The sequence below is a fragment of the Ahaetulla prasina genome, chromosome 6 (genome assembly GCF_028640845.1).
Source record: "Ahaetulla prasina isolate Xishuangbanna chromosome 6, ASM2864084v1, whole genome shotgun sequence".
Classification (NCBI taxonomy): Eukaryota; Metazoa; Chordata; class Lepidosauria; order Squamata; family Colubridae; genus Ahaetulla; species Ahaetulla prasina.
The window spans coordinates 72,984,543-73,009,796 of NC_080544.1; the positions used below are offsets into that span (position 1 = coordinate 72,984,543).

The following is a 25,254-nucleotide window of genomic DNA, read 5'->3' on the forward strand; positions in this document are numbered from 1 at the left end:
GGAGGGAGCGGGTCACCCGAAACAGGGCAGCTGGGCGGTTATCTGCCGATGCAATGAGGGAGGAGGCGTAGCAACGCCTCGCTTCCCTCAGTGCCACTAGGTAGGTCCTAGTATAGGATCTAACTAGTGTCCGATCAGCCTCTGAACGGCTGGACCTCCAGGAACTCTCTAGGCGTCTTCTCCGGCGTTTCATTCCCCTCAGCTCCTCGGAGAACCAAGGAGCCGGTTGGGATCTGCGCCGGGTCAGAGGCCGCAAAGGCACAACACGGTCTAAAGCCCCAGTCGCAGCCCGTTCCCAGGCTGCGGCTAGTTCCTCTGCCGTGCCGTGAGCCAGACCCTCAGGAAGTGGCCCAAGCTCCGTCCGAAACCTCTCTGGGTCCATCAGGCGCCTGGGACGGTACCAACGTAATGGTTCCGTCTCCCTGCGGTGTTGGGTAGCGGTCAGAAAGTCCAGGCGAAGGAGAGAGTGATCTGACCATGACAAAGGTTCTGTGACTATATCTCTCAAGTCCAGATCCTTCAACCACTGACCAGAGATGAAAATCAGGTCCAGTGTGCCTCCCCCGATGTGAGTGGGGCCATCCACTACTTGAGTCAGGTCCAAGGCCGTCATGGAGGCCAAGAACTCCCGAGCTACTGTCGATGACGAGCTGGCAGATGGCAAGTTAAAGTCCCCCATGACTAAAAGTCTGGGGGTCTCCACTGCCACCCCGGCAAGCACCTCCAGGAGCTCGGGCAGGGCAGCTGTCACGCAGCAAGGAGCCAGGTACGCGACCAGCAAGCCCATCTGACATCTATGACCCCACCTCACAAAGAGGGATTCACACCCGGCAATCTGAGGGACAGTGGTCTCCCTCGGCTCTAGACTCTAGACTTTATCTAGGTTGACTTTTGAAATCCCTAGTTTGTTTTTATTTATTTATTTATTTTCTTGGTTGTGTAGAAAGCACTTCCTTGATTATTTTTTTTTGGTAGCTTCTCAGCTCAAAAGGAGTTGTATTCCATGTATCTTGCAAAGGACATGCAAAAGCTTAAAGCCTCTTATTCCCTTGCACTAAGATTGAATGATTTTCTCTTTCTTCCCACCTTTTCCAGTATTAGATCTTTTTTCAGAGAGCTGGGTCTTTCCATGATGTGTCCAAAGTTAGGTAACTTCAGTCTGGTCATTTGTGTCTCATGTGAGAACTCTGGGTTTATTTAATGACCATTGGTTTATTTTTTTGACTGTCCATAGTATTTTCAGGAGTCCTTCCCAACACCAAAGTTGAAAGGCATTATTATTCTTCCTATACTACTTGTTGTAAAATCCAACTTTCAGTTCCGTGAAGTATCACAAGGAATATATTCAAGGATACAAATACTGGGATACCAGTCTGTAAAGTTGCAGTCCCCAACAAAAGGAATAGGCTGTGAGTAGCATAGGCTAAATTTCCTGTTCAGGAGAGGCTCAAAGTCCTAGCAGTATTCTAAATGCAAAATTAAATCTAGCATGTATGATATTACTTTTCCAGCAGTTACCGCCATAGGCTTTAATAGTGTGGAAAACCTATTGATACAATGTTCAGAGATTCTCCAAACTAAATAATTGTTTTTCTCAATAATCTGATATAAAATATATCAATAGTTTCCCCCTAATTTAACATATATAAAATATAATATACAACAATATATTTACTGGCTTTATCTGTGACCATTTTTATTGCATTGAATTAAATTCTGGGAAAAGTTTGTAGCATTAAACAGGTAGAGACATGATGGATATTAAAATTATTAACTAAACAGGTTAAATTTTAGAACTAATTAAATGCTGAAATTTTAAAAGGCTCCTTTTTTCTTTTGTACTATATTTGTAAAAGGACCCAACTCTATTTAGTTACAAGTATATGGTTTGCAATTATCTTTATTTAGAATGATTTTATGTTTGTGTTTCTAATTTCCTAATGTTGTGTGTACTTCATAAGTTGCAACAGAATGGAACCCTGATATAGTGAAGAATTGTGGTGTTACAGCAATACATGTAAGTTAAGCATTTGGTTATAGTTGTAACCAGTGGTGGGATACAGCCAGTTCGCATCACTTCGGGAGAACCGGTTGTTAACTTTCTGAGCAGTTTGGCAAACTGGTTGTTGGAAGAAATCATTAGGGCAGGGAACCGGTTGTTAAATTACCTGAATCCCACCACTGGTTGTAACCCAAAATGTTTTAGCAGAAACTTGCCTTCTCCAATGTGTGAATGCTCCATAATATTTTATTTTAAAAGTCCTCAGTATACAAGAGCATGTTTTGATTTCTGAGAGAATCTCTGTCAAGAACAATGAAATCCATAAAATCTCATTAAAGAACTGCCAAAACAATAATACAAAATGGCAAGTGTATGCAAAAGCTGTCAAATGACGACTCACAACTGGAGTCTTAGTCTTAGGTGGAGTCTTAGAAATAAGTCTGCCTTGATTCTGTTTGGTGTAAGACTGTGCAGGTGGAAGTTCTGTCATGTTTTCTCCAGGCAGCATCAGAGCTGAAGTCCATATATCTTAAAGTCATCAAGGTTGAAAAACCCTGCTCTATAAAGCAGGGCTCTCCAACCTTGGCAACTTTAAGACTTGTGGACTTCAACTCCCAGAATCCCTCAGCCAGCTTTGCTTCTGGGAGTTGAAGTCCACAAATCTTAAAGTTGCCAAGGTTGGAGACCCCTGCTATAAAGTACATTTCTGAGTTGGCCTACTTTGAACTGCTGACAGATGGTGATGGTAAATACCAACCCTTGATTTAATGTTTCAGGAATAATTAAAGAACAACAGTAATGCTAAGCAGCTGAAATTCAGGTGACTTTTCATCTGTCGATGCTATAGAGCACACAAGAACAGTTTTTCCCCCGAAGGCCATCTCTCTGCTAAACAAATAATTCCCTCAACACTGTCAAACTATTTACTGAATCTGCACTACTATTAATCTTCTCATTGTTTCCATCACCAATCTCTTTCCTCTTATGACTGTATGACTGTAACTTTGTTGCTGGTAATCCTTATAATTTATATTGATATTGATTGTTCCTGACTGCTTATTTGTACCCTATGATTATCATTAGGTGTTGTATCATTAAGTGCTAAATTGTACCCTATGACCATCATTTGTGTTGTAAATGTTGTACCTTTTATGTACACTGAGAGCATATGCATCAAGACAAATTCCTTGTGTGTCCAATCACATTTGGCCAATAAAAAAATAAAAAAATCTATTCTATTCTATTCTATACTTGCCGTGGGAGGACGTTGGAAAGAATGCAAGAGTGAATTGTGAAGATAGTATATGTGATATTGTACAAAATTATTTATCATAAGAGCACATGAAAAATTGAGTAGATTGACCTTTGAGGTCTTCTAGACCAACCCCATGGTCAGACAGGAAACCTATACCATTTCAAACAAATTGTTGTCCAATCTCTTTTTAAAAACTTCCAGTTTTGGAGCATCCAATACTTCTGGTGGCAAGTTGTTCCAATTAATTGTTGATTGATTAATTGTTCTAACTATCAGGAAATTTCTCCTTCAGTTCTAGGTTGCTTCTTTCCTTGATTAGTTTCCATCCATTGCTTCTTTATTCTGCCTTCAGGTGCTTTGGAGAATAGATTGGCCCCTCTTCTTTGTGGCAACCCCTTAGTTATTGGAACACTACAATCATGTCACCCCAGTCCTTCTTTTCATTAAGCTAGATATGCCCAATTCCAGCAACCATTTTTTATATGTTTTAGCCTCCAGTTCCCTTTCTTGTTTTCTCAAACATTTCTTGTTCAATTTGTCCATATTATCAGACCAATACAAAAATAAGTGTTTGGTCATTGTGACATAGTTTGTGATGTAACAAATATGCTATTTTCATCTACCAAAATATATATATATATATCCCCAGTATCCTCATTGGTAAAACCCATTATGATGTCATTGTTCCCTCCTAAGTGATCAAAAATAAAATTTCACAACTCCAGGCCTAAGGTAGCAAGCAAGAAACAAGAGCAAGACAGTAGGGGAGGGGGAAAAAGAGGGTGGGGAGGAAAGAACAATATTATGTTTTTTTAAGATTATGACCAGCAGACCCTGTGCATGTTGCATGACTTGTCCTTGCTGCCCGGGGTGTAATTGCTGCAAGAGATGTCTAAAAGTATATGGCACAAGACAATCCAGCCTGTGCTGGAAGTTTGTGTTTACAGATGAACGGAACTGTGATTGTTGCTATTGCCCACATGATGATGACACCATCTGCCAGTGCTGTCACTGTGCGTTCTCGGAAAGCCCCAATTGTCGCTGGTGCTGCTGCTCCTGTGCTAATAATAGAAACTGCAAGTGCTTGTGCTGTACCGAGGAGAATAATGAATGTCAGTGCTATGAAAGTAGGTGTTGCACTTTTCCATATTTGCCATACAGACGTGGAGCTAAATTACGAAGAAGGTAAGAGCAGTCAAATGTTGCTTCTTTGGGGAAACTTCCTCAAACCACATTGATCCATCACCCTGAGTAGTGTGTGTGTGTATGTGTGTGTAACTGGAGCTGTTAAAGATCAAATGTGGAATTATTATTAGGCTAGTTCAGACCATAAAGCAAGTTGGTCTTCAAAATAGTTTATCAAATTCTACAGCATTAGATTATGAGAATTCTGCAATTCCTCTTAGAATATCCCCTTGTGAATTTTTAGCCAAACATATCCTAAAAGTGGTTTGTAAATATTAAAAAGTACCGCAATTGCTACCCTTAAGCATACCACTTAAAAGGCTGTAAATTGCAGGTGGAAGATGTAAAATGCAAATTTTTTAAAGAACTGCTAGGTGAAGGAGTAAACAAAAAGTTAAATCCTAACCGAATGGAAATACTAATTGTTCTCTTCTTCTGAAAAGGAATAACTATAGAACCTAAACCTATAACTCACAAAAATTTTAAGTGCAATTGCAATATTTTATATTTGGAATGCAAATAAAAATAATTAACTATTAAAAAGATATTCACATCCATGTAACACGACGTGAAGAAATGAGAAGCAGTTTGTTTTCTGTTTGGATATCTCTTTCCAATTCATATATTTTTATGATATGGTATTCTGATCATTTACCATTATCTACAAATTTTTGGCAACTGTTACAGATTTGAAAAACTCAAGAAAATCTAAAAAGGCTTAAGAATTCTCAGAAATGTAACCATTTCTGTCACCATTAAAACGAAGGTGGGAGATTTGTGGCGCTTCAGATGTTGCTCAATTACTAATAGCTTAGGTAGCACAGCTAATAGTGGGGGATGCTGGGAATTGCAATTCAGAAATATCTACAGATCTACATATTCCCTGCTTTTGCATTCTAAATCTATTTCAACAGAAAGAGTTAACAGGGTAGGAAGGACTTCAATTTCATGTCATCAATTTTGTAGCCTATTGATTTTTCCCAAAGCTTCTAACCCTGTTTTTGGGATAATTATAGAATTATTATTTTAAGTATGATCATTATAAACATTAGTGGCATCCTTCGACATAACTCAGACTTCTACATAACTTCTGTATTGGTTTTATTTTCAGACTCAGAGCCCGAGGGGCAAGTGATACATCTGTCATTACATTGGATAAAGAACCTTCTGGACATGCTTTTATTGACCAGCTTGTATGCCCATTGTGCCAACGAATGTTTATCCGCCCATTTATGTTGCCTTGTAACCACTGCATTTGTGATAGATGTATCATGCAGAGCAGACTGAATGCTGAAATTACGGAGAGTTTCTACATCATCACATGTCCAATCTGCAACAAAGCACATTGCCTACCATTTTCTAAGAAAATGTATCTGAGGATTAATTATTTAAGGGCAAGATTAGCTAGAAAGTATATGCGCCGATACGGTTTTCTAAGATGGAGGTTTGACAAAAGCTATGTCCCAATCTATTGTCAGATTTGCGATGAGCGCAAGGCGGACAAGAGATGTTTGTCATGTCAGCTGAACTACTGTAATTTTTGCCTGAGGAATTATCACCAAGATATTTCTTCCTTAAATCATGCCTATGCTAAAATTGGTGAAGACATCTGGGAAGACAAAAACTGCTTAATCCATGGTGAAACAGCGCTTTCCAAATACTGCCTTGAAGATCATGAACTACTATGTGAATATTGTGCTGAGGCTCAACATAATGATCATAACAAAGTTTCTTTATCAGTAGCATGCACGAAAATGTCTGCTATGTTATTTACGACCATTGCAAAGTTTAAAAAAGGTTCCTATTTAAATTATTTTATTTCTGCTTGATATTTTCTTAGTTGCTATATTATATCTAATCAATGTAAATGCTAAACCCATCAAAGATTTCTCTAAGGTTAAAAATTTCCTAAGTTCCTAAATAAGTGGATTTTGATCCATGGAGAATAAACTGTCTAGCTCAGTGGTTCTCAACCTGTGGTCTGCCGACCCCTGGGGAGTCACATGTTGTCACAGGGGATCTGTGAAGGCTCAAAAAAAATATTATGATTTAAATCTTGAGTTGACTCTTTGAGGTTCGTGGCCATGGTCCATGGCCACAAATAGTATTTAAAGGGGGTCTGTGGTGAAGAAAAGATTGAGAACCACTGATCTAGCTTACACCTATCTAGTAGCCCTGCAATATCTGGCTTCAGCAGCATAGATAATACATGAAGCTCATAGTCTGCTTTTGGGAAAGTTGCTATTTCTCAGCTTAATCTATTTTAGAGTTGGATAATTAGCACAACATACAGGATGTCTGACAAATGAACATATATACCTTGAAAGCACAGAAATGTGATTTCTGAAAGGCCCTTTATGGTTGCTTTTGAATTTCTTATATCATCATGCAAATTTTTTTTCCAGCTGTCCTAGGGCAGCAGTTGTTTTTCCATAATTAGCTGGAAGGCACATATAGGCATTCATTACTAAACATAATTATGGAAATAAAAGCAAAAATGTTCAAATGCATTGTCACAGTGCAAATCAACACAATCTTCTAGCTTTCTTCCTCTCTTTTCACAATCCACTCAAAACTCTTTTGATCCTTATCTTTCATTGCTCAAACCTTATAGAACAATAAGAAGCAATCAAATCTATGCTTTGGGAAGGGGAAGTATTGCGTCTAGTGAAGCAGAACAGTTGTACTGAGGGTACAGCTCTTGAGTCTGTTTTAATTTCTGAACTTTTTGGCATAAAGGAATAAAGTCTCAAAGCCTAGCCCATTCCCTATTGCCCTTTCCAGATTATTAGGCATATGGCAGGTTCAGCAGTTCTGATGATCACAGCATTAGGCTCGGCTATGAAGGCAGTCAGTTATTATACAGCCATGGAAAGATATGTGTAAAATTTCATTTAATTACAATTCAATGTAAATCAAGTAGACATGCTTCTGTGTTCATTTATGAGCCACACATAATTTGACAAATTGCTGGCTATAATTAATTATTACTTTTTCAAAGTGCATAAATACTGCTGTGAATGACAAATTGATGCAATGTTGCTATATAGAATTAAATAACTAAAATTATTTAAGGTAAGATGCTGTTTATTTTTTTCCCCATCCCTATGGAGTGGGATTCAAAGATGATCTTTTTGACTTACTGGCAAATGATGGTTTCAGGAACAAAAATGGCCTGTTGAATTTCTCCAAGCTACTTGAAACTGAGAGAAAAAATATCCAACGTTTTCTGGGGAATTGGGCTCACTACTTAGCAATGACAGATACATAGGTTCTTGCTTTTTCCAACAAATAGAAATGATCTCACAGGAAATGGAGGTTAGCAGCAAACTGCAAAATAACCTTGTTCTAGAATAAGGAAAATAATTGTTAAAGAAATTTATTTTCAGAAAAATATGTATTCTTAAAAAATTCTCAACAGTTTACTTAATTATTGATCAATCCAAATCTTAATCTGAAGCTTGTTTTTTTCTCAAGACAGAATAAATAGATATATAGTACAGCACATCATAAATTTTCTGGAACTGAATAACATTTTACTTTCAAATATATGTAACTTGGAGTGGAAACTCATCTCCAAAATTGGTTAGCCTGTGTTAAATCTAATATTAATCATTTTTCTATCTTGTGAACAAGAATGGTATCCTTCAAAGTAATATCAATTGTGATCATTATCCTGATTCTTCTGTTGCAGTCCGGTATGTAATCGATAATGACCTAATGGAAGTCCTTGTATTAAAAACCAATTTTAAATCTTACAAAGAAGCCAAAAGGAAAGAGCTCAGGAATGGTTTTATGAGGTTACGGATGATAATTCAAGAGCGTGAAAAAGAAATGATGGAGGCAGTAGAAAACCTTGAATTTCAGAAACAAAAGGCACTTTTTGAATTTGCAAGCCATGCAACAAGGAAAATTGATCAAATGGACAGCCTCATGCAATATTCTAAGGAAGCTTTAAAAGAACAAAGCCCTATTGCATTCCTACAATCTGCCTGGAGCTTAATAAAGGAAGTAGAAGATATAATTGCAGGTCTTTATCAGCCCAACCCATACCTTAAGGAAGATCCAATAAAGCATCTTAAACTCAACTTTGAGGAGCTTGCTGAAAACCTAATAAGCATTTTCCCATCAATCCGCAATAAATTACGATATGAACAAGTGAACAAAAGCCCTTATCCTTGCGGTTCTGATGTCATGATTCCAAGGACTGTTTCAAGTGCACACATTTCAAATCCACTAGGACTGAACAGAAGCTTCTCCTTATCATCATTTCATTCACTAGCTGATCAAACCTTTATGAACAATGAACTGCATATTAGACCAAAATCATCACCACCAACAGAGCTGAAAGGAAATCAATTGTATTCTATTTGGAATGCCGCATCAGATACTTTAAAAGATACAAGAAGCTATCCAAACTATGGACCCAGTTACAATCCAGAGGTACAGGAAGAATATTCTTCACCTCCTGGTCTTGTTGTTATTTACCAAACTCTTGTCTACCCAACTGTTGCTAAGGTATGAATTCTTGTAAAATGTTTTTATTCTCCAACCTTACAATCATTATGAGCATTCACACTTTCTGTAAATGCAAATAATACTGGATAATAGAAATGTGTAGTTAATGGAATTATATCTTCATCAGTTCTGCATGTAGTTGTGTACTTTTTGTTCCAAATAATTTCCAAGTGACTTCTTCAAAAGGTGTCTGGAAAATTTGCAGTTTCTTTTGTATGGATTTTTATGTAATTTCCTATGTAACTGAAGAATAATCTAAAATATCTTCTTTGTGGCTTTGCACCATTGATCAACATATGAATGAAATCATATCGTTGAGTTTGGACCCAACATTATTATATCAATGAAAAGCTTCTTTCACAAATGGCCATAGGCTAGCATACTATACATTTCCTCCTTTTTCTTTACCAAAAACCTTGGCTTTTGATCTGATGATACTGTTTTTAAATTTCTTTCCAAGAAATTTAATAAGAGTCCTGATCTGACTTGTATTAAAGAGACTGCATGGGTAAATTAGAGTTGATTTGATATATCTGCCTATATGTTTTTCCATCCAGATTATCAGAGGGATATAATATGCTGTAAAATTGAAATTTTAGTTTTGTTTCCCTACCACCACCACCACCCCTTCATGTAAATCTGTTGACTGTTCATTGCTTATGTTAACAGGATTTTGTCTGAGATTAAAATTGGTGCTATTTGAAATAATATTTGTTTAAAACATACCTTAGGTAGTATGTTTATTTTGATAGTTGGAATTGATTCTAAGCATATATTTTTTACACTTCTAGAACTTTTTTTTACTTCTCTCCATACTTTATAATTATTTTAAAGTATACCTCTATTGCTACCTGTTTGCAAATTGTTATTTGCTACAATCCCAGATATTTCACTGAGCCTTTTGTGATCTAGCAACCAGACTTTTTCTACACATAATTTTCCTCTTGAATTATGTATTTTTTTATTATATCTTTGTTACTTTAATTTTGTATCCATAAAATTCATCAAATTTCCAATTGTTTTTACTGGCTGTCTTATTGAAATCAGTTGTTGCATTGTTCCACTGGCCGAGTACTTGCTTTTTCTGATTTTATTCCTCTTTATTTTCCACTTGTGATCATATTTGTCAACAACAACTACAAAAAATACTAGAAGTTGACCTATAAAGTGAAATGTTATTGATAGCTTTTGAAAAAAAGACTGTTAGCTTAATTTTTATGAGCCCAATTTACATGCTAATTGTTTCTATATCACTCTAATTTTACTTTTTTCTGTTGTTATTATTATTAGCCTTTTGTCCTTTGTAGATTGAGTACCTTTATTTTGGTCATTCATCAAAATGATATATCATTCAGGGATAATATTACAGCTATCCTGCTATGATAGTGGTCAAAACTAGATAGTATGAGAAATGGTAAAAATTTAAATCACTAGTATAAATTATAAAATTGTGACATCAGTACCATTAAAATGGTAAGAGTGTGATTATAAAGACAATACAATATACCTTATTGATTTATCAGTTGACAAATCGTATCAGAGCATGAGCATCAGCCAAAGTAAAATACAATAAAATGAATTAAGGTAAGATACAGCGAAATGAGATAAAACAAACTAGAGAGGTGAAATGGAATAAAAATTCTATTATGGCAGTAGAAATAGCAAGATAAAGAAAAAATAAAAGTAATATAAAATAGTATAAGATAAAATATAATGCAAGGATGCATAATAAAATTTATATTAAATTTGAAAGGTGCATTTAGGTGAATTCATGATATGTGTTCTCTGTTGGGCAGCCCTGACTACAAACCTAACAGTTTGAGATACTGTGGAAAGTTAGATAAAAGAGGGGCAATCAGCAGAAGATGAATATTCCTATAGAGATAGTAGTAAAGGAAGACAGGGGTTATGGTTTATCTGACTACCATGTTACAAGGACAGAGTTGTGCCCCTGACTATGACATTACCCATGCAAATATGCTAACCTCAATGCTAACATGGGCTACCTCTTGCCCATATCCTCTCATCTTCCTGGGTGACCTAAATCTACCTCTCATTAACTGGACAACTAATGAATGTTCAACTGACCCAATCCATACTACACTATACAACACTGTTACAAACCTAGGTCTTGAACAACTTGTAACTAACAATACAAGACTCAACAACTGCCTTGACCTCATCTTCTGCAACAATTCAAACTCAATTTACAGACTACAAATTAAAGAACCTTTTTCCAACAGTGACCACTGCATGATAGATTTTCGTCTCAATATACGTCCATACTTAAATCGTCATAACAGCAGTACTCCCAACTACAACTTCAAAAAAGCCAATTACGATCTTATAAACAACGATCTTTCATTTCTGGACTGGCAAAATCTGTTTGCAACCTGCATAACCGCTGAAGACCACTATAGAGTCTTCCTACTTAAAATCAATAGAGTCATTAAACTATATGTACCACAAATGACTACCATGACCAAGAAAAACAAACTACCCATATCAATAAAAAAGCTTCAATCAAAAAAAAAATCCCTCTGGAAAAGAAACAAAAAAGGCTATGTTACAAATTTCAAAAACCGCTACAGAAACATATGCAACCAAATAAAAACTGAATGCACAAATTACCACACCAAGCAAGAAGAGAACCTTCTGTGCACGAATTCCAATCGTGTCTTTTATAATTTTGTCAACAATAAACTTAAAGACTCAAGATCCATCCCACCACTAAAAGATTCTAACAACAAAGAATGCAATGACGAAACAGTCAAAGCAAACCTCTTCAACATTTTCTTTGGCTCAGTTTTTGTTAACTCCGATAACACATATCCGACATTCCACAAACGAACCAGCAATGACTATGATGATTTAACTCATATAGATTTCACAGAAGACAACGTTGGAAAAGCTCTTCACAACTTAAAACCATCACTTTCTATTGGACCCGATGGACTTGTGCATACTTCTTAAAAAAGCTCATGCATACTTCTTAAAAAAGCTTTCCACTAATATAGCAGAACCCCTAAGGTTTATCTTTGATAAAGCTTTCACTACCAGTTCTCTCCCCAAACTTTGGTCACTAGTCAAAGTCATCCCTATCTTCAAAAAAGGACACCTCAGCTTAGTCGAAAACTACAGACCGATCTCCTTTTGCTGCGTCACCTGCAAAGTCATTGAATCTATCATCAACCAATCCATTACCTCACACTTAGAAACTAACAACCTACTCTCCAACAAACAATTTGGTTTCAGGAAAAAATTATCATGTAACTTACAACTTCTCCACTGCAAAAACATATGGACTTCAAATCTAGATCAAGGCAAATCAATAGATGCAATCTACATAGACTTCTGCAAAGCTTTTGACTCAGTAGTACACGATAAACTTCTCCTAAAACTAACATCCTATGGCATCTCAGGACCCCTCTACAAATGGATATCTGCTTTTCTGTCTAACAGACAACAAGTGGTCAAAATTGGCAATGCTCTATCAAATCCTGTTCCTGTTAAGGCAGCGTCCTTGGACCAACACTCTTTATACTATACATTAATGATCTCTGTGACCACATCTCAAGTAATTGTGTTCTCTTTGCTGACGATGTCAAACTATTTAACACCACAGACAATACTTCTATCATTCAAAACGACCTTGATCATCTATCCGTTTGGTCTAAAAATTGGCAGCTCCAAATTTCAACCAGCAAATGCTCAGTCTTACATATAGGAAAAAAGAACCCAAAAACTAAATACATACTAGATGGACATTACCTTACAGACGACCCCCATCCCGTTAAAGACCTTGGAGTTTTCATGTCAAATGATCTAAGTGCCAAAGCCCACTGCAACTATATAGCAAAAAAAGCTCTAAGAGTTGTAAACCTAATTTTGCGTAGCTTCTTTTCCAAAAACACCACACTACTTACCAGAGCATATAAAACATTTGCTAGACCAATTCTAGAATACAGCTCGCCAGTTTGGAACCCTCACCACATCTCTGACATCAATTTATTTATTTATTTATTTATTTATTTATTTATTTATTTATTTATTTATTCATCATAACAATATAACAATATATATATATACAAGCGTTGCATAAAGGGTTATATAATATATGAACGTATATATGAGGAGAAACGAGGTACTAAAAACATATATATACATAGGGGAAGAAACAGTAGGACAGGAACGGTAAGCACGTATGTGCTCTTATGCACGCCCCTTAGAATCCTCTTAGGAAAGTGGTGAGATCAACCATGGACAGTTTTTGAATAAAGCCTTTGGGGTTATGAGAAGAAACTACAGAGTCAGGTAATGCATTCCAAGTATATACAATTCTGTTACAGAAATCGTGTTTTCTGCAATCTAAACTGGAGCGGTTGACATTGAGTTTAAATCTATTGGTAGCTCTTGTGATATTGTTATTGAAACTAAAAAAGTCATTGACAGGAAGGACATTACAACGGATGATTTTATATGCTAAACCCAGATCTTGTCGAAGGCGACGAAGTTCCAAGTTTTCTAGACCCAAGATATCAAGTCTGGTGGAATAAGGTATTTTATTAGTTTCGGAGGAGTGGAGAATTCTTCTCGTAAAATACCTTTGGACACGCTCAACTGTGTTGATGTCAGATATATGATATGGGTTCCAGACAGGAGAGCAGTAATCGAGAATTGGCCTAACAAATGTTTTATATGCTCTGGTCAGTAGCGTAGTGTTTTTTGAAAAGAAGCTACATAAAATTAAGTTAACAACTCTTAGAGCCTCTATATAGTTGCAGTGGGCTTTGGAACTTAAATTGTTAGATATAAAAACTCCAAGGTCTTTGACAGGGTGAAGGTCATCTGCTAGGCAATGTCCATCAAGCATGTACTTTGTGATTGGGTTCTTTCTTCCAATATGCAAGACTGAGCATTTACTGGTTGAGATTTGTAGTTGCCAAATTTTAGACCAAGCAGTTAGATGATCAAGGTCCTTTTGAATTGTGGATGTATTATCAGTGGTATTGAAAAGTTTGACATCATCAGCAAAGAGAACACAGTTACTTGAGATATGATTACAAAGATCATTTATGTATATTATAAAGAGAGTAGGTCCAAGAACGCTGCCTTGAGGAACACCACTCTTGACAGGAACAGGATTTGATAGAGCATTACCAATTTTAACTATTTGTTGTCTGTTTGACAGAAAAGCAGATATCCAGTTGTGTAAGGGTCCTGAAATGCCATAGGATTTTAATTTTAGGAGAAGTTTATCATGTACTACTGAGTCAAAAGCTTTACAGAAGTCTATGTATATTGCATCTATTGATTTACCTAGATCAAGATTTGTAGTCCATAGGTTTTTACAGTGGAGAAGCTGTAAATTGCAAGATAATTTTTTCCTGAAGCCAAATTGTTTATTTGAGAGAAGGTTGTGTATTTCTAAGTGTAAGGTAATGGATTGGTTGATGATGGATTCCATAACCTTGCAGGCGACGCAACATAGGGAGATTGGTCTGTAATTATCAACTAAGCTGGGGTCGCCTTTTTTGAAAACTGGAATGACTGTGGCTAGTGACCAGAGACTGGGAAGGGAACTGGTAGTAAAAGCTATATTAAAGATTATACTTAGGGGTTCTGCTAGATTACTAGAGAGTTTTTAAAAAAAATAAGCACAAAGTCCATCAGGTCCAATGGATAGAGATGGCTTCAATTTACTTAGAGCTTTACCAACATTTTCTTCTGTAAAATCAACATTAGTTAAGTTGTCATGCTCGTTGCTTATACAATTAGGAAATGTGGGATGAGTGCCATCACTGTTGACAAAAACTGATGCAAAGAATTTGTTAAAGAGGTTTGCTCTAGTTACTTCATCATTGTATACATTGCCATCAGAGTCTTTTAGTGGTGGCATGCATCTAGAGTTTTTAAGCTTGTTGTTCAATCAATACAATTGAACGTGTCCAGAAATATTTTACAAGAAGAGTTCTCCATTCCTCTGAAAACAATAAAATACCCTATCCCACCAGACTTGAAATCCTAGGCTTAGAAAACTTGGAACTCCGTCGCCTTCGACAAGACCTAAGCTTAACTCACAGAATCATCTATTGTAATGTCCTTCCTGTTAAAGACTACTTCAGCTTTAATTGCAATAATACTAGAGCAACTAATAGATTTAAACTTAATGTCAACCGCTTTAATCTAGATTGCAGAAAATATGACTTCTGTAACAGAAGCATCAGTGCTTGGAATACTTTACCTGACTCTGTGGTCTCTTCCCATAATCCTAAAAGTTTTATCCAAAAACTTTCTACTATTGACCTCACCCCATTCCTAAGAGGACCAAAAGGGGCGTGCATAAGCGCACAAACGTGCCTACCGTTCCTGTCCTATTGTTTTTCTTTTCTTCTTCCTATATATATGCTTATACCTCCTTATATTTACTCATATATGTGTTTATTTACTATATAATCTTTTTGTATGATACCTACATACATTGTTGTGACAAAATAAAATAAATAAAAAATAAATAAAAAAATCTATACATGGAACTAAACCAGGGGCTTCCAAACTGCAAATTTTAAGACTTGTGGACTTCAGCTCCAGGATTCTTCAGCCAGGCATGAGTTGAAGTCTGTAAGTCTTGAGGTTGTCAAGATTGGAGACCCATGAACTACGATAAAGTTAGAGCCTGTCTAAATTTGAGAACTGGGATGTGTTACAGATTAGAATCTCAAATGTGGTTATTTATAAATATACCCTGTGAGAGAACAGCAGCTTCTAACTGATGTTCTAAGTCTTAAATCTTTTCTTTTAAATTAATTTAACTCAATCTGACCTCTGTGGCAAGGTAGCATAGCACTACTATGCTGATAATACCCAATTATACAACTCTATAATGCAGGGCAAGCTAATGCTCAATGCTCTTCAGGTGTTGGCTCAGTGCCTGGAGGCTGTAAGAACCTGGATAGGGAGAAACCAGCTACAACTCAACCCTAACAAGACAGATGGCTTTTGTCCTCCTCACCAACCCCCTCTGCAATAGTCAGCGAAGTTGACATCCCTGACTCAGATTTGCCATGTAGCTGTGCTCCTATAGCTGCCTGACAATGACAGTTTTGCTTCCCATTGCAGGTGATGTATTTATTCATCATTTTTCCAGTAAGAAAGAAGCTATTTTAAAAGATATTTTAAGACCAAGTTGAATTTTTGAATAACAAAATAGAAGAGTTTTAAAAATACAAATGTACTGAAAGTTCTGGTTATTGTAATTAAATTAAATTAAATTAAAGGCCATATACTTTCCTTTATTTTATTTGATCCATGTGGAAGAAGTAGATCTAAAACCACTGTATCTGGTGAGACATAAAACTAGAGCCCACCTGAAATGTTCAGCTATATTTACGACAGTAAAAAATATAGCTTAGCCTTTCCAAATGAATTCCCATCATATGAATTGAACTTAATTCTCTGTTATCATGATATTTTGGCTGGTATGGAACTTCAAATAGTTTTTAGAAGGTGGAAGATTATTAGGTTTAAAATCCATGGGACTGGTACTAAAATGCTACTCAAAATTACAAATGCCTGTGCTGTGGACATTAAATATATATAATTAAATTGAGGTTGTGGGTTGCAGGTTTCTGGGTTTTTTATTCTACAAATACTTATAACTCAAATAATGAAATGCTAGCAGCCTTACTTACTAGTTTGCTACAGAAACATAAAAGTATTTTCAGTGCATTTTCTTTCTTTGCACTCCACAGCTTTATTGGACCTGTCCAACAGAAGAAGTAGATAGCTTTGAAGTTGCTTATTATGAAGTAGTTGATGAAGAGGCACCTGAAAGTTTAATCCAGCCACAACTCATAGGAGTACTTACTGGAATTGTACAACAGAATCTGGAAATACATAATCTGTCCCCTAATACAGAGTATCTCTTTAAAGTTCGAGCTGTCAATGAGAATGGCCCAGGAGAATGGAGTGAAGTCTGTAAGGTACAATTTTGTGTATTTGATTTCTGAGTAAATCAAATTTATATAGACAAATGCATTATCATGATTTTAGATAAGTAGCTTACATTTATTCATAGAGTATTCAAATGAATTGAATTTAATGAAATTTAATTCAAACGTTGCTTGGATTATTTTGTTCTTTATGATTTGTTTTTGTTTGTTTGTTTACTATAGAGTTAACAATTCCCTGGTTTGGCATGGTTTCAAAATGTTAAATAAACGTTTTTATAATATTCCATTACATACATCAAAGAGATAACAAGGACAGCATTTAAAATGTGTCATAACGTGTTTTTTGTAGGACACATTTACAGTATATGTCTCACAGTTTTGATATTTCATTTTTCCTACACAGTTTTTTACTTTATAACTATTCAAATTAAAATTCCATAAAGAATACATATTAAGATTTAATACAATTGTCCTAATAAAGATTTTTTTTAGACATAGACTATGAGAAACAATTCATGAATTCATAATGAATAGAGTAAGCTGTCTTTTAAATCCTTACAGCAGAGAACATTCTTCTAAAATGAACCTTGAGCAGATATATTGTTTTGGAATATTTATTCACATGCCTTCAAATTTGAAAACATTCTGAGGTGACTGTTTAGTATTTTTAATTCCCACTCCTTGTTTTGCTTGAACATTTACCACATTATTTGATCTTTAAAAAAGTTAAAATCTTTAAAATGTATTGATTTTTAACATTTCTTCAGCAACAGTATTAAATAATCCTTCATTTTATTTGGTTGTTGTTGCTGTGCCAAAAGAAAAAAAAAGATGAAATATTGAATATGTCCTTTCAAGGTGGTACAATCCCAGCTCTACCTTTTACTGGCATTACATTGAATTGATAGCAGTTTAATTATTTGTAATGAGTGAGGAAAGACTTCTACTAAGCAGATGCAGGATAGAGAGGGATAGAGATAGAGATCTGCAGCCAGGAAGAGACATTAACTAATGGCTGCTTTCAAGTTGCTTTTATAGTTTATTTGCATTCTCATAGTTTTCCTTACATATAATGGATAGAAATGTTTATTTGTCCAAATACTTTAGATAAGAAAGCAAAAAGAATCAATAAAGTATTTATCTGGCTGCGGAAAGAGGGGAGAAGAGATACACACACTCTAAGAGAGTTCTTGGAGGTCCAGCCGTTCAGAGGCTGATCGGACACTAGTTAGATCCTATACTAGGACCTACCTAGTGGCACTGAGGGAAGCGAGGCGTTGCTATGCCTCCTCCCTCATTGCGTCGGCAGATAACCGCCCAGCTGCCCTGTTTCGGGTGACCCGCTCCCTCCTTCACCAGGGGGAGTGGGATGACCCGTTGCAGGGACGTGCTGAGGAGTTTAACGGTTATCTATACGATAAAATCGTTCAGCTTCGGGACGGTCTGGACCAAAATTGTGGCGATTCGGACGGGGCGTCTGAGGGCGGTCTTGGTGATATTGTCTGGGATGAGTTTGACCCTGTGGCTCCCGAGGACATGGACAGGTTGCTGGGTAGATTGAATGCCACCACGTGTTTACTGGACCCGTGCCCCTCCTGGCTGGTGCTGGCCACTCAGGAGGTGACACGAGGCTGGCTCCAGGGGATTACGAGCGCTTCTTTGTTGGAGGGAGTCTTTCCGGCCGCCTTGAAAGAGGCGGTGGTGAGCCCTCCTCAAGAAGCCTTCCTGACCGGCTGTTTTAGGTAATTATCGTCCGGTCTCCAACCTTCGCTTCGCGGCGATGGTTGTAGAGAGTATGGTGGCATATCAGTTTCCCCTGCACCTGGAGGAAACTGTCTATCTAGACCCGTTCCAGTCCGGCTTCCGGCCCGGTTACAGCACTGAGACGGCCTTGGTGGCGTTTGTGGATGATCTCTGGAGGGCCAGGATAGGGGTTGTTCCTCTGCCCTGGTCCTATTAGACCTCTCAGCGGCTTTCGATACCATCGACCATGGTATCCTGCTGCGCGGTTGGAGGATTGGGAGTGGAGGCACCGCTTATCGGTGGTTCTCCTCCTATCTCTCCGACCGGTCGCAGACGGTGTTGACGGGGGCAGAGGTCGACCGCGGCGCCTCACTTGTGGGGTGCCGCAGGGGTCGATTCTCTCGCCCCTTCTGTTCAACATCTATATGAAGCCGCTGGGTGAGATCATCAGTGGCTTCGGTGTGAGGTACCAGCTGTACGCTGATGACACCCAGCTGTACTTTTCCACACCGGGCCACCCCAATGAAGCTATCGAAGTGCTGTCCCAGTGTTTGGAGGCCGTACGGGTCTGGATGGGGAGAAACAGGCTCAAGCTCAATCCCTCCAAGACGGAGTGGCTGTGGATGCCGGCATCCCGGTACAGTCAGCTGAGTCCACGGCTGACTGTTGGGAGCGAGTCATTGGCCCCGATGGAGAGGGTGCGCAACTTGGGCGTTCTCCTGGATGAACGGCTGTCTTTTGAGGACCACCTGACGGCCGTCTCCAGGAGAGCTTTCCACCAGGTTCGCCTGGTGCGCCAGTTGCGCCCCTTTCTAGACCGGGATGCCTTGTGCACAGTCACTCACGCCCTTGTGACGTCTCGTCTGGCTTACTGCAATGCTCTCTACATGGGGCTCCCCTTGAGGGGCATCCGGAGGCTACAGTTAGTCCAGAATGCAGCTGCGCGGGTGATAGAGGGAGCCCCTCGTGGCTCCCGTGTGACACCTATCCTGCGCAGGCTGCACTGGCTACCTGTGGCCTTCCGGGTGCGCTTCAAGGTGTTGGTGAACGTCTTCAAAGCGCTCCATGGCATTGGGCGGGCTATTTACGGACCGCCTGCTGTTACCGAATACCTCTCACCGACCCGTGCGCTCTCACAGAGGGACTCCTCAGGGTGCCGTCGGTAGCGACAGTGTCGTCTGGCGGCGCCCAGGAAGGGCCTTCTCTGTGGGGCTCCGCCTCTGGAACGAACTCCCCCCAGGACTCCGTCAACTTCCGGACCTCCGAACCTTTCGTCGCGAGCTTAAAACTCACTTATTCATCTGCGCTGGACTGGGTTAGTTTTAAATTTATGGGTTTTTAATGGGTTTTTATCCTAAATTTTTTAATCTTGGCCAATTTAATAAGTTTTTTAATTGTATTTTAATTGTATTTATACTGTATCATTGTGTATTTTTTACCTGGCTGTGAACCGCCCTGAGTCCTTCGGGAGAAGGGCGGTATAAAAATTTAAATAATAAATAAATAAAAATAAATAATGGAGGAACTATAATATTTATTTATTTATTTATTTATTTATTTATTTATTTATTTATTTTATTGGATTTTTATACCGCCCTTCTCCCGAAGGACTCAGGGCGGTTTACAGCTAATATAAAACAATATATAATTAGACAAAATTTAAAAAACATTAAAAAACCGATTATAAAATGGCCGAATAACAATTAAAACTAAAATAGAATCATACATAAAACCCCACTTAAAAATTTCATCAGGCTAGCCCCGCATGCCGTCTTGAGCTCGCGCTTGAAAGACCGAAGGTCGGGGAGTTGTCGCAACCCCGGAGGCAGCTCATTCCAAAGGGCAGGAGCCCCCACAGAGAAGGCCCTCCCCCTGGGGGCCACCAGTCGGCATTGCTTGACTGATGGCACCCTGAGGAGACCCTCTCTATGGGAGCGCACAGGCCGATGGGAGGCTATAGGTGGCAGTAGGCGGTCCCGTAAGTAACCCGGTCCTGTGCCATGGAGCGCTTTAAAGGTGATCACCAACACCTTGAATTGCACCTGGAAGACCACCGGCAACCAGTGCAGGCTGCGCAGGAGAGGTGTTATATGGGAGCATCGCGGTGCCCCTTCTATTACCTGCGCAGCCGCATTCTGGACCAGTTGGAGCTTCCTGGTGCTCTTCAAGGGAAGCCCCATGTACAGAGCATTGCAGTAGTCCAGGCGGGAAGTGACAAGGGCATGAGTGACCGTGCATAGGGAATCCCGGACAAGGGAGGGATAAAAAGCTTCCCTGGCGACAGCCGTCATGTTCGTCTAAAGACAGCCGATCATCCAGGAGAATGCCTAAGTTGCGAACCCTCCCCCTGGGGGCCAATAATTCACCCCCAACAGTCAGTGATGGAGTAAGCTGGCTGTACCGGGATGCCGGCATCCATAGCCATTCTGTCTTGGACGGGTTGAGCTGAAGCTTGTTCTTCCTCATCTAGACCCGTACGGCCTCCAGACACCGGGACATCACTTCGACGACTTCATTGGGGTGGTTAGAGGTGGAAATGTACAGCTGAGTATCATCAGCGTACTGATGGTATTCCACCCCAAAACCACAGATAATCTCACCCAGCGGCTTCATATAGATGTTGAACAGGAGACGCGAGAGAATACAGTGACACATTTCCAAAGGATGCATAGATTCTTCTCATTGAGTAAGATTTACTTGGTGATATGTTGGACGAGAACGTTGTTAACTTATGGAAGTCAAATATTTAATTTATTAATTTTAAGCAGTGGCTAACTGCACTTAGACTCCAGATGGCTTCTAAGAAAACCAAGAATGGTTTGTACAACAAACAAATTTAATCAAAAAACATAACTTTTCATGAGCTGCGGCTCACTTCATCAGAATCACAGAATGGGAAGACAGATTGGTTGTAAAGATATAGTTTACATGTGAGTCAGAATACATCTAACTTATCAGTTAACAATTGTGATATGTTACAAACTTGTTGTGTTTTGGAGCCTTTTGAGGTTACCTGAAAGTTTTTGGTGTATTTGACTTCAGCAATCTCTCAGTCATTTTTCCCAAAATGGTCACCTTGAGGCCTATAACAGAGTTCTTAAGGAATTTGAAATGTTCTTATATTACTTTGTCCTTGACTTGAGTCTTGATGTCAAATATGTGTCTATAAATTCTTTCTTTCCCTTTCCTCTGAACTCACACCAGTTTTAAGCAAGCCTAAACCATATGCCTGCTCTACCAGTGGTGGGATTCAAATTTTTTTACTACCGGTTCTGTGGGCGTAGCTTGGTGGGCGTGGCATGGCTTGGTGGGTATGGTTTGGAGGGTGTGGCAGGGGAAGGATGCTATAAAATCTCCATTCCCTCCCCACTCCAGGGGAAGGTTATTGCAAAATCCCCATTTCCTCCAGATCAGCTGGGACTGTCAGAGGTGGTATTTACCGGTTCTCCGAACTACTCAAAATTTCTGCTACCGGTTCTCCAGAACTGGTGAGAAACTGCTGAATACCACCTCTATGCTCTACCCCTAATCTTCATGATGTAGTATATGTTGCTACATGATGAAATTCCTCAGATTTTTGTAAAATTTACTTTCTTGTTCATATTCATGAGATTGCAGCTTTATAGAACCAGGATTTAAAGTAGTTAAATAGGTATCTTTCTTTAAAGGAAAGGTGTGACTACATATGTCTGGAGAGACATATAGGTTAATAAATGCTTTGTTTGATAAGACCAAATGTGCAACAGTCTCTTTCAAATCAGAGGATATCAAAAAACTTGTTAGCAGCTGATAGTTAAAATTACAACAAAATTATGTTGACAAATGAAATCCTGCAACTGAACTACCAGTATTTCAACTTATTCTTGAAATTAAAGGTCTCATCTCAATAGAATAGAATAGAATAGAATAGAATTTTTATTGGCCAAATGTGATTGGACACACAAGGAATTTGTCTTGGTGCATATGCTCTCAGTGTACATAAAAGAAAAGATACCTTCATCAAGGTACAACACTTACAACACTTAATGATAGTCTTAGGGTACAAATTTAACACTTAATGATACAAAACTTAATGATAATCATAGGCTACAAATAAGCAATCAGGAAACAATCAATATCAGTATAAATCGTAGGGATACAAGCAACAAAGTTACAGTCATAAGTGGAAGGAAATGGGTGATGGGAACAATGAGAAGATTAATGGTAGTGCAGATTTAGTAAATAGTTTGACAGTGTTGAGGGAATTATTTCCATTGAAACAAGGATTTCCATTGTCCCAAATAATTACAGGAGGAAAATATAATGGAAGATCCATTGTTTAGGGATATTCATTTTCATCTTTTGATAAACCTTAGTTTCAGTAATAACTCCAGTGCAAAGTATATCATAATTTATTTGGACATATTTCTTAAAAAATGTTAATGTATTTATTTATTTAAAAACTTATTTTACTGATTTATTTAAAATAGTTTTTTTAAAAAAAATATCTTATTTATACATGCCAATACATTTATTCCTACTTACTCTCTTGAGACATCTGTCATGTACCTGTATTTCGATAGCTGATTGACAATCATATTTCTGCTTTCCATTGTAGGTGATGACTCCAGATGTGCGTGCCAAAGCCAAAGCCAGATGGGGTTTGCTGAGAAATGTTCAATCTGCTTTCCGCAGATAATCCTGAACTACAGATTTACAAATCATTTTAAGAAGGAAGCTGAAAGTAAGCTATCAGATGGAATCCGGTTATATTTTTTCTTTTCTTCATTCTTTTTAAATTAAGTTTGTGAGCTGAGATATAAAAACACTCCTTCCAAAATACAGAAGTTCATAAAATAAAATTTCAGCTATTGTATTTTATTTTTTTACCAATTTTTCATTAAAGATGGTTACAAAATTGCCATATTTTTCAGAGTATAAGACGCACAATAGTTTTTGAGGAGGAAAACAAGAAAAAAACCCTGCCTCTGCCTACCAGCATCCATTGGTATTCATCTGGCTAGCGCCCTTGCAGCAAACAACAAATAGCCTGGTCAGTTTCAGCATGTTATCATAGCCTGATTTAACATGAACAGCTGACTGGCAGTTGGATCAGCCACCTGGAATACCACTAATCAGCTGTTCCAGGCTAGGGGATTGCCACAGCCCATCGTTGCCTCTGCAGATCACATTTTTGTCCCCTGCGCATTGTGTTTTTAGCCTTCACACACTCATTTTTAGACCTGTTCCAGACTGCCAAGATCGCCACAGCACATTGCCGCCAATCTGCACCTCTGTGCATTGCGTTTTCAGCCTCCACATGCCCCATTTTTAGCCTCTGCTTGTTGCATTTTCAGCCGGATCCAGGTGGCAGGGATTGATGCTGCCACTGCTGCCAATCCCCACTGCCCGGAATGAGCTGAGAATGTGATGCATGGAGGCCAAAAATGGAGCATGAGGAGGCCAAAAATACAACGTGTGGAGGCAATGATCAGCGACAATATGCTTTGGTGATCCCCACAGCCTTGAATGGGTCAAAAATGGAGTGTGCAGAGGCTGAAAACACAATATGCAGAGGCTGAAAACGTGATGCACAGAGGCGGCGATTGGTGGCAATGTGCTATGGCAATCCCTGCAGCCTGGAATGGGTCTAAAACAGCATGTAGATGCTGAAAACACGACGTGTGGAGGCCAAAAATGGCCAAAGGGTGGAGGTCGGTGGGTGTGGGGAGGAGGAACTTTCATCTTCATTTTATCATTCTATTCTATTCTATTCTAAAAAAAAATCAGTGGCCCTAAGGATGCTTGTCAAACCCTTATCTTATTCTCACCTGTTTGCTCATTCATTTCACTGTTTTTTCTTCTCTTGCTAACTTAAAATTTGATTGACTTAATCACATTAATTCCTCTTTGTTGCCATTTATAAACTCTGAGCTATTAGGGAGACATACCTTTCGTTGACATTTGGCAAATAAAGAGGTTCTCTCAGCAGCCCAGGAAATATATTTATTTATATTTATAAATAAACATAAAGGGAGAAAGTCAAAAGCCATATTCTCCATTCCTTTGGAGACCTGGTACTTAGAAGCATTAGGAAGGCAAAAGGTTTCTTTGGGTGCCCACTGAGTGTAGCCGTGTCTGCTTTGGGAACCTTTAACAATGCCAGCTATAATAGATGCTTGAACAGAGTTGTGCTATCCTGAGTGTAGGAATGGAGGGGCTGAAAGACATAAGCAGCATCAGAGAGTTCACATTCACCAATTCTATTGCTTTATTCTCCAAGAGTTTGTCATATGATAAGGGACAGTTGAATTAACCTGCTTCTATTCCATGCCAGTTGATATTTATTCACTCAAGAATCCCTCATGTCCTTTTTTTGGATTTAATCTGAGAATTCTTTTTTTTAAAGTGCTTAAAAGCACAAATAAATATTTTTTGAACTTTTGACCCAAGAACTATACTGGTAGATTTAAGCAAATGTAAATCTGATACAAATATTAGCACAAGGATTATGGATTCCTATGGGAATCTGCAAAATACAATTTTTGCTAGTGAAGATGAGTAGATTAAAGTAATAACGAGAGCAGAATTATGCTCACAAGCCTTACACCCCTGGGCTT

At 38.4% G+C, this 25,254-nt stretch overlaps 1 protein-coding gene across 1 annotated transcript; it reads left to right on the forward strand.

The window, feature by feature from the left end:
- The first annotated feature begins 4,077 nt into the window (after positions 1-4,077).
- On the forward strand, positions 4,078-23,333 carry TRIM42 (tripartite motif containing 42). Its single transcript, XM_058188286.1, has 5 exons — positions 4,078-4,442; positions 5,560-6,239; positions 8,137-8,960; positions 16,712-16,942; positions 23,253-23,333. The coding sequence occupies exons 1-5, from the start codon at positions 4,078-4,080 to the stop codon at positions 23,331-23,333; spliced, it is 2,181 nt and encodes a 726-aa protein (XP_058044269.1).
- Positions 23,334-25,254: the final 1,921 nt, after the last annotated feature.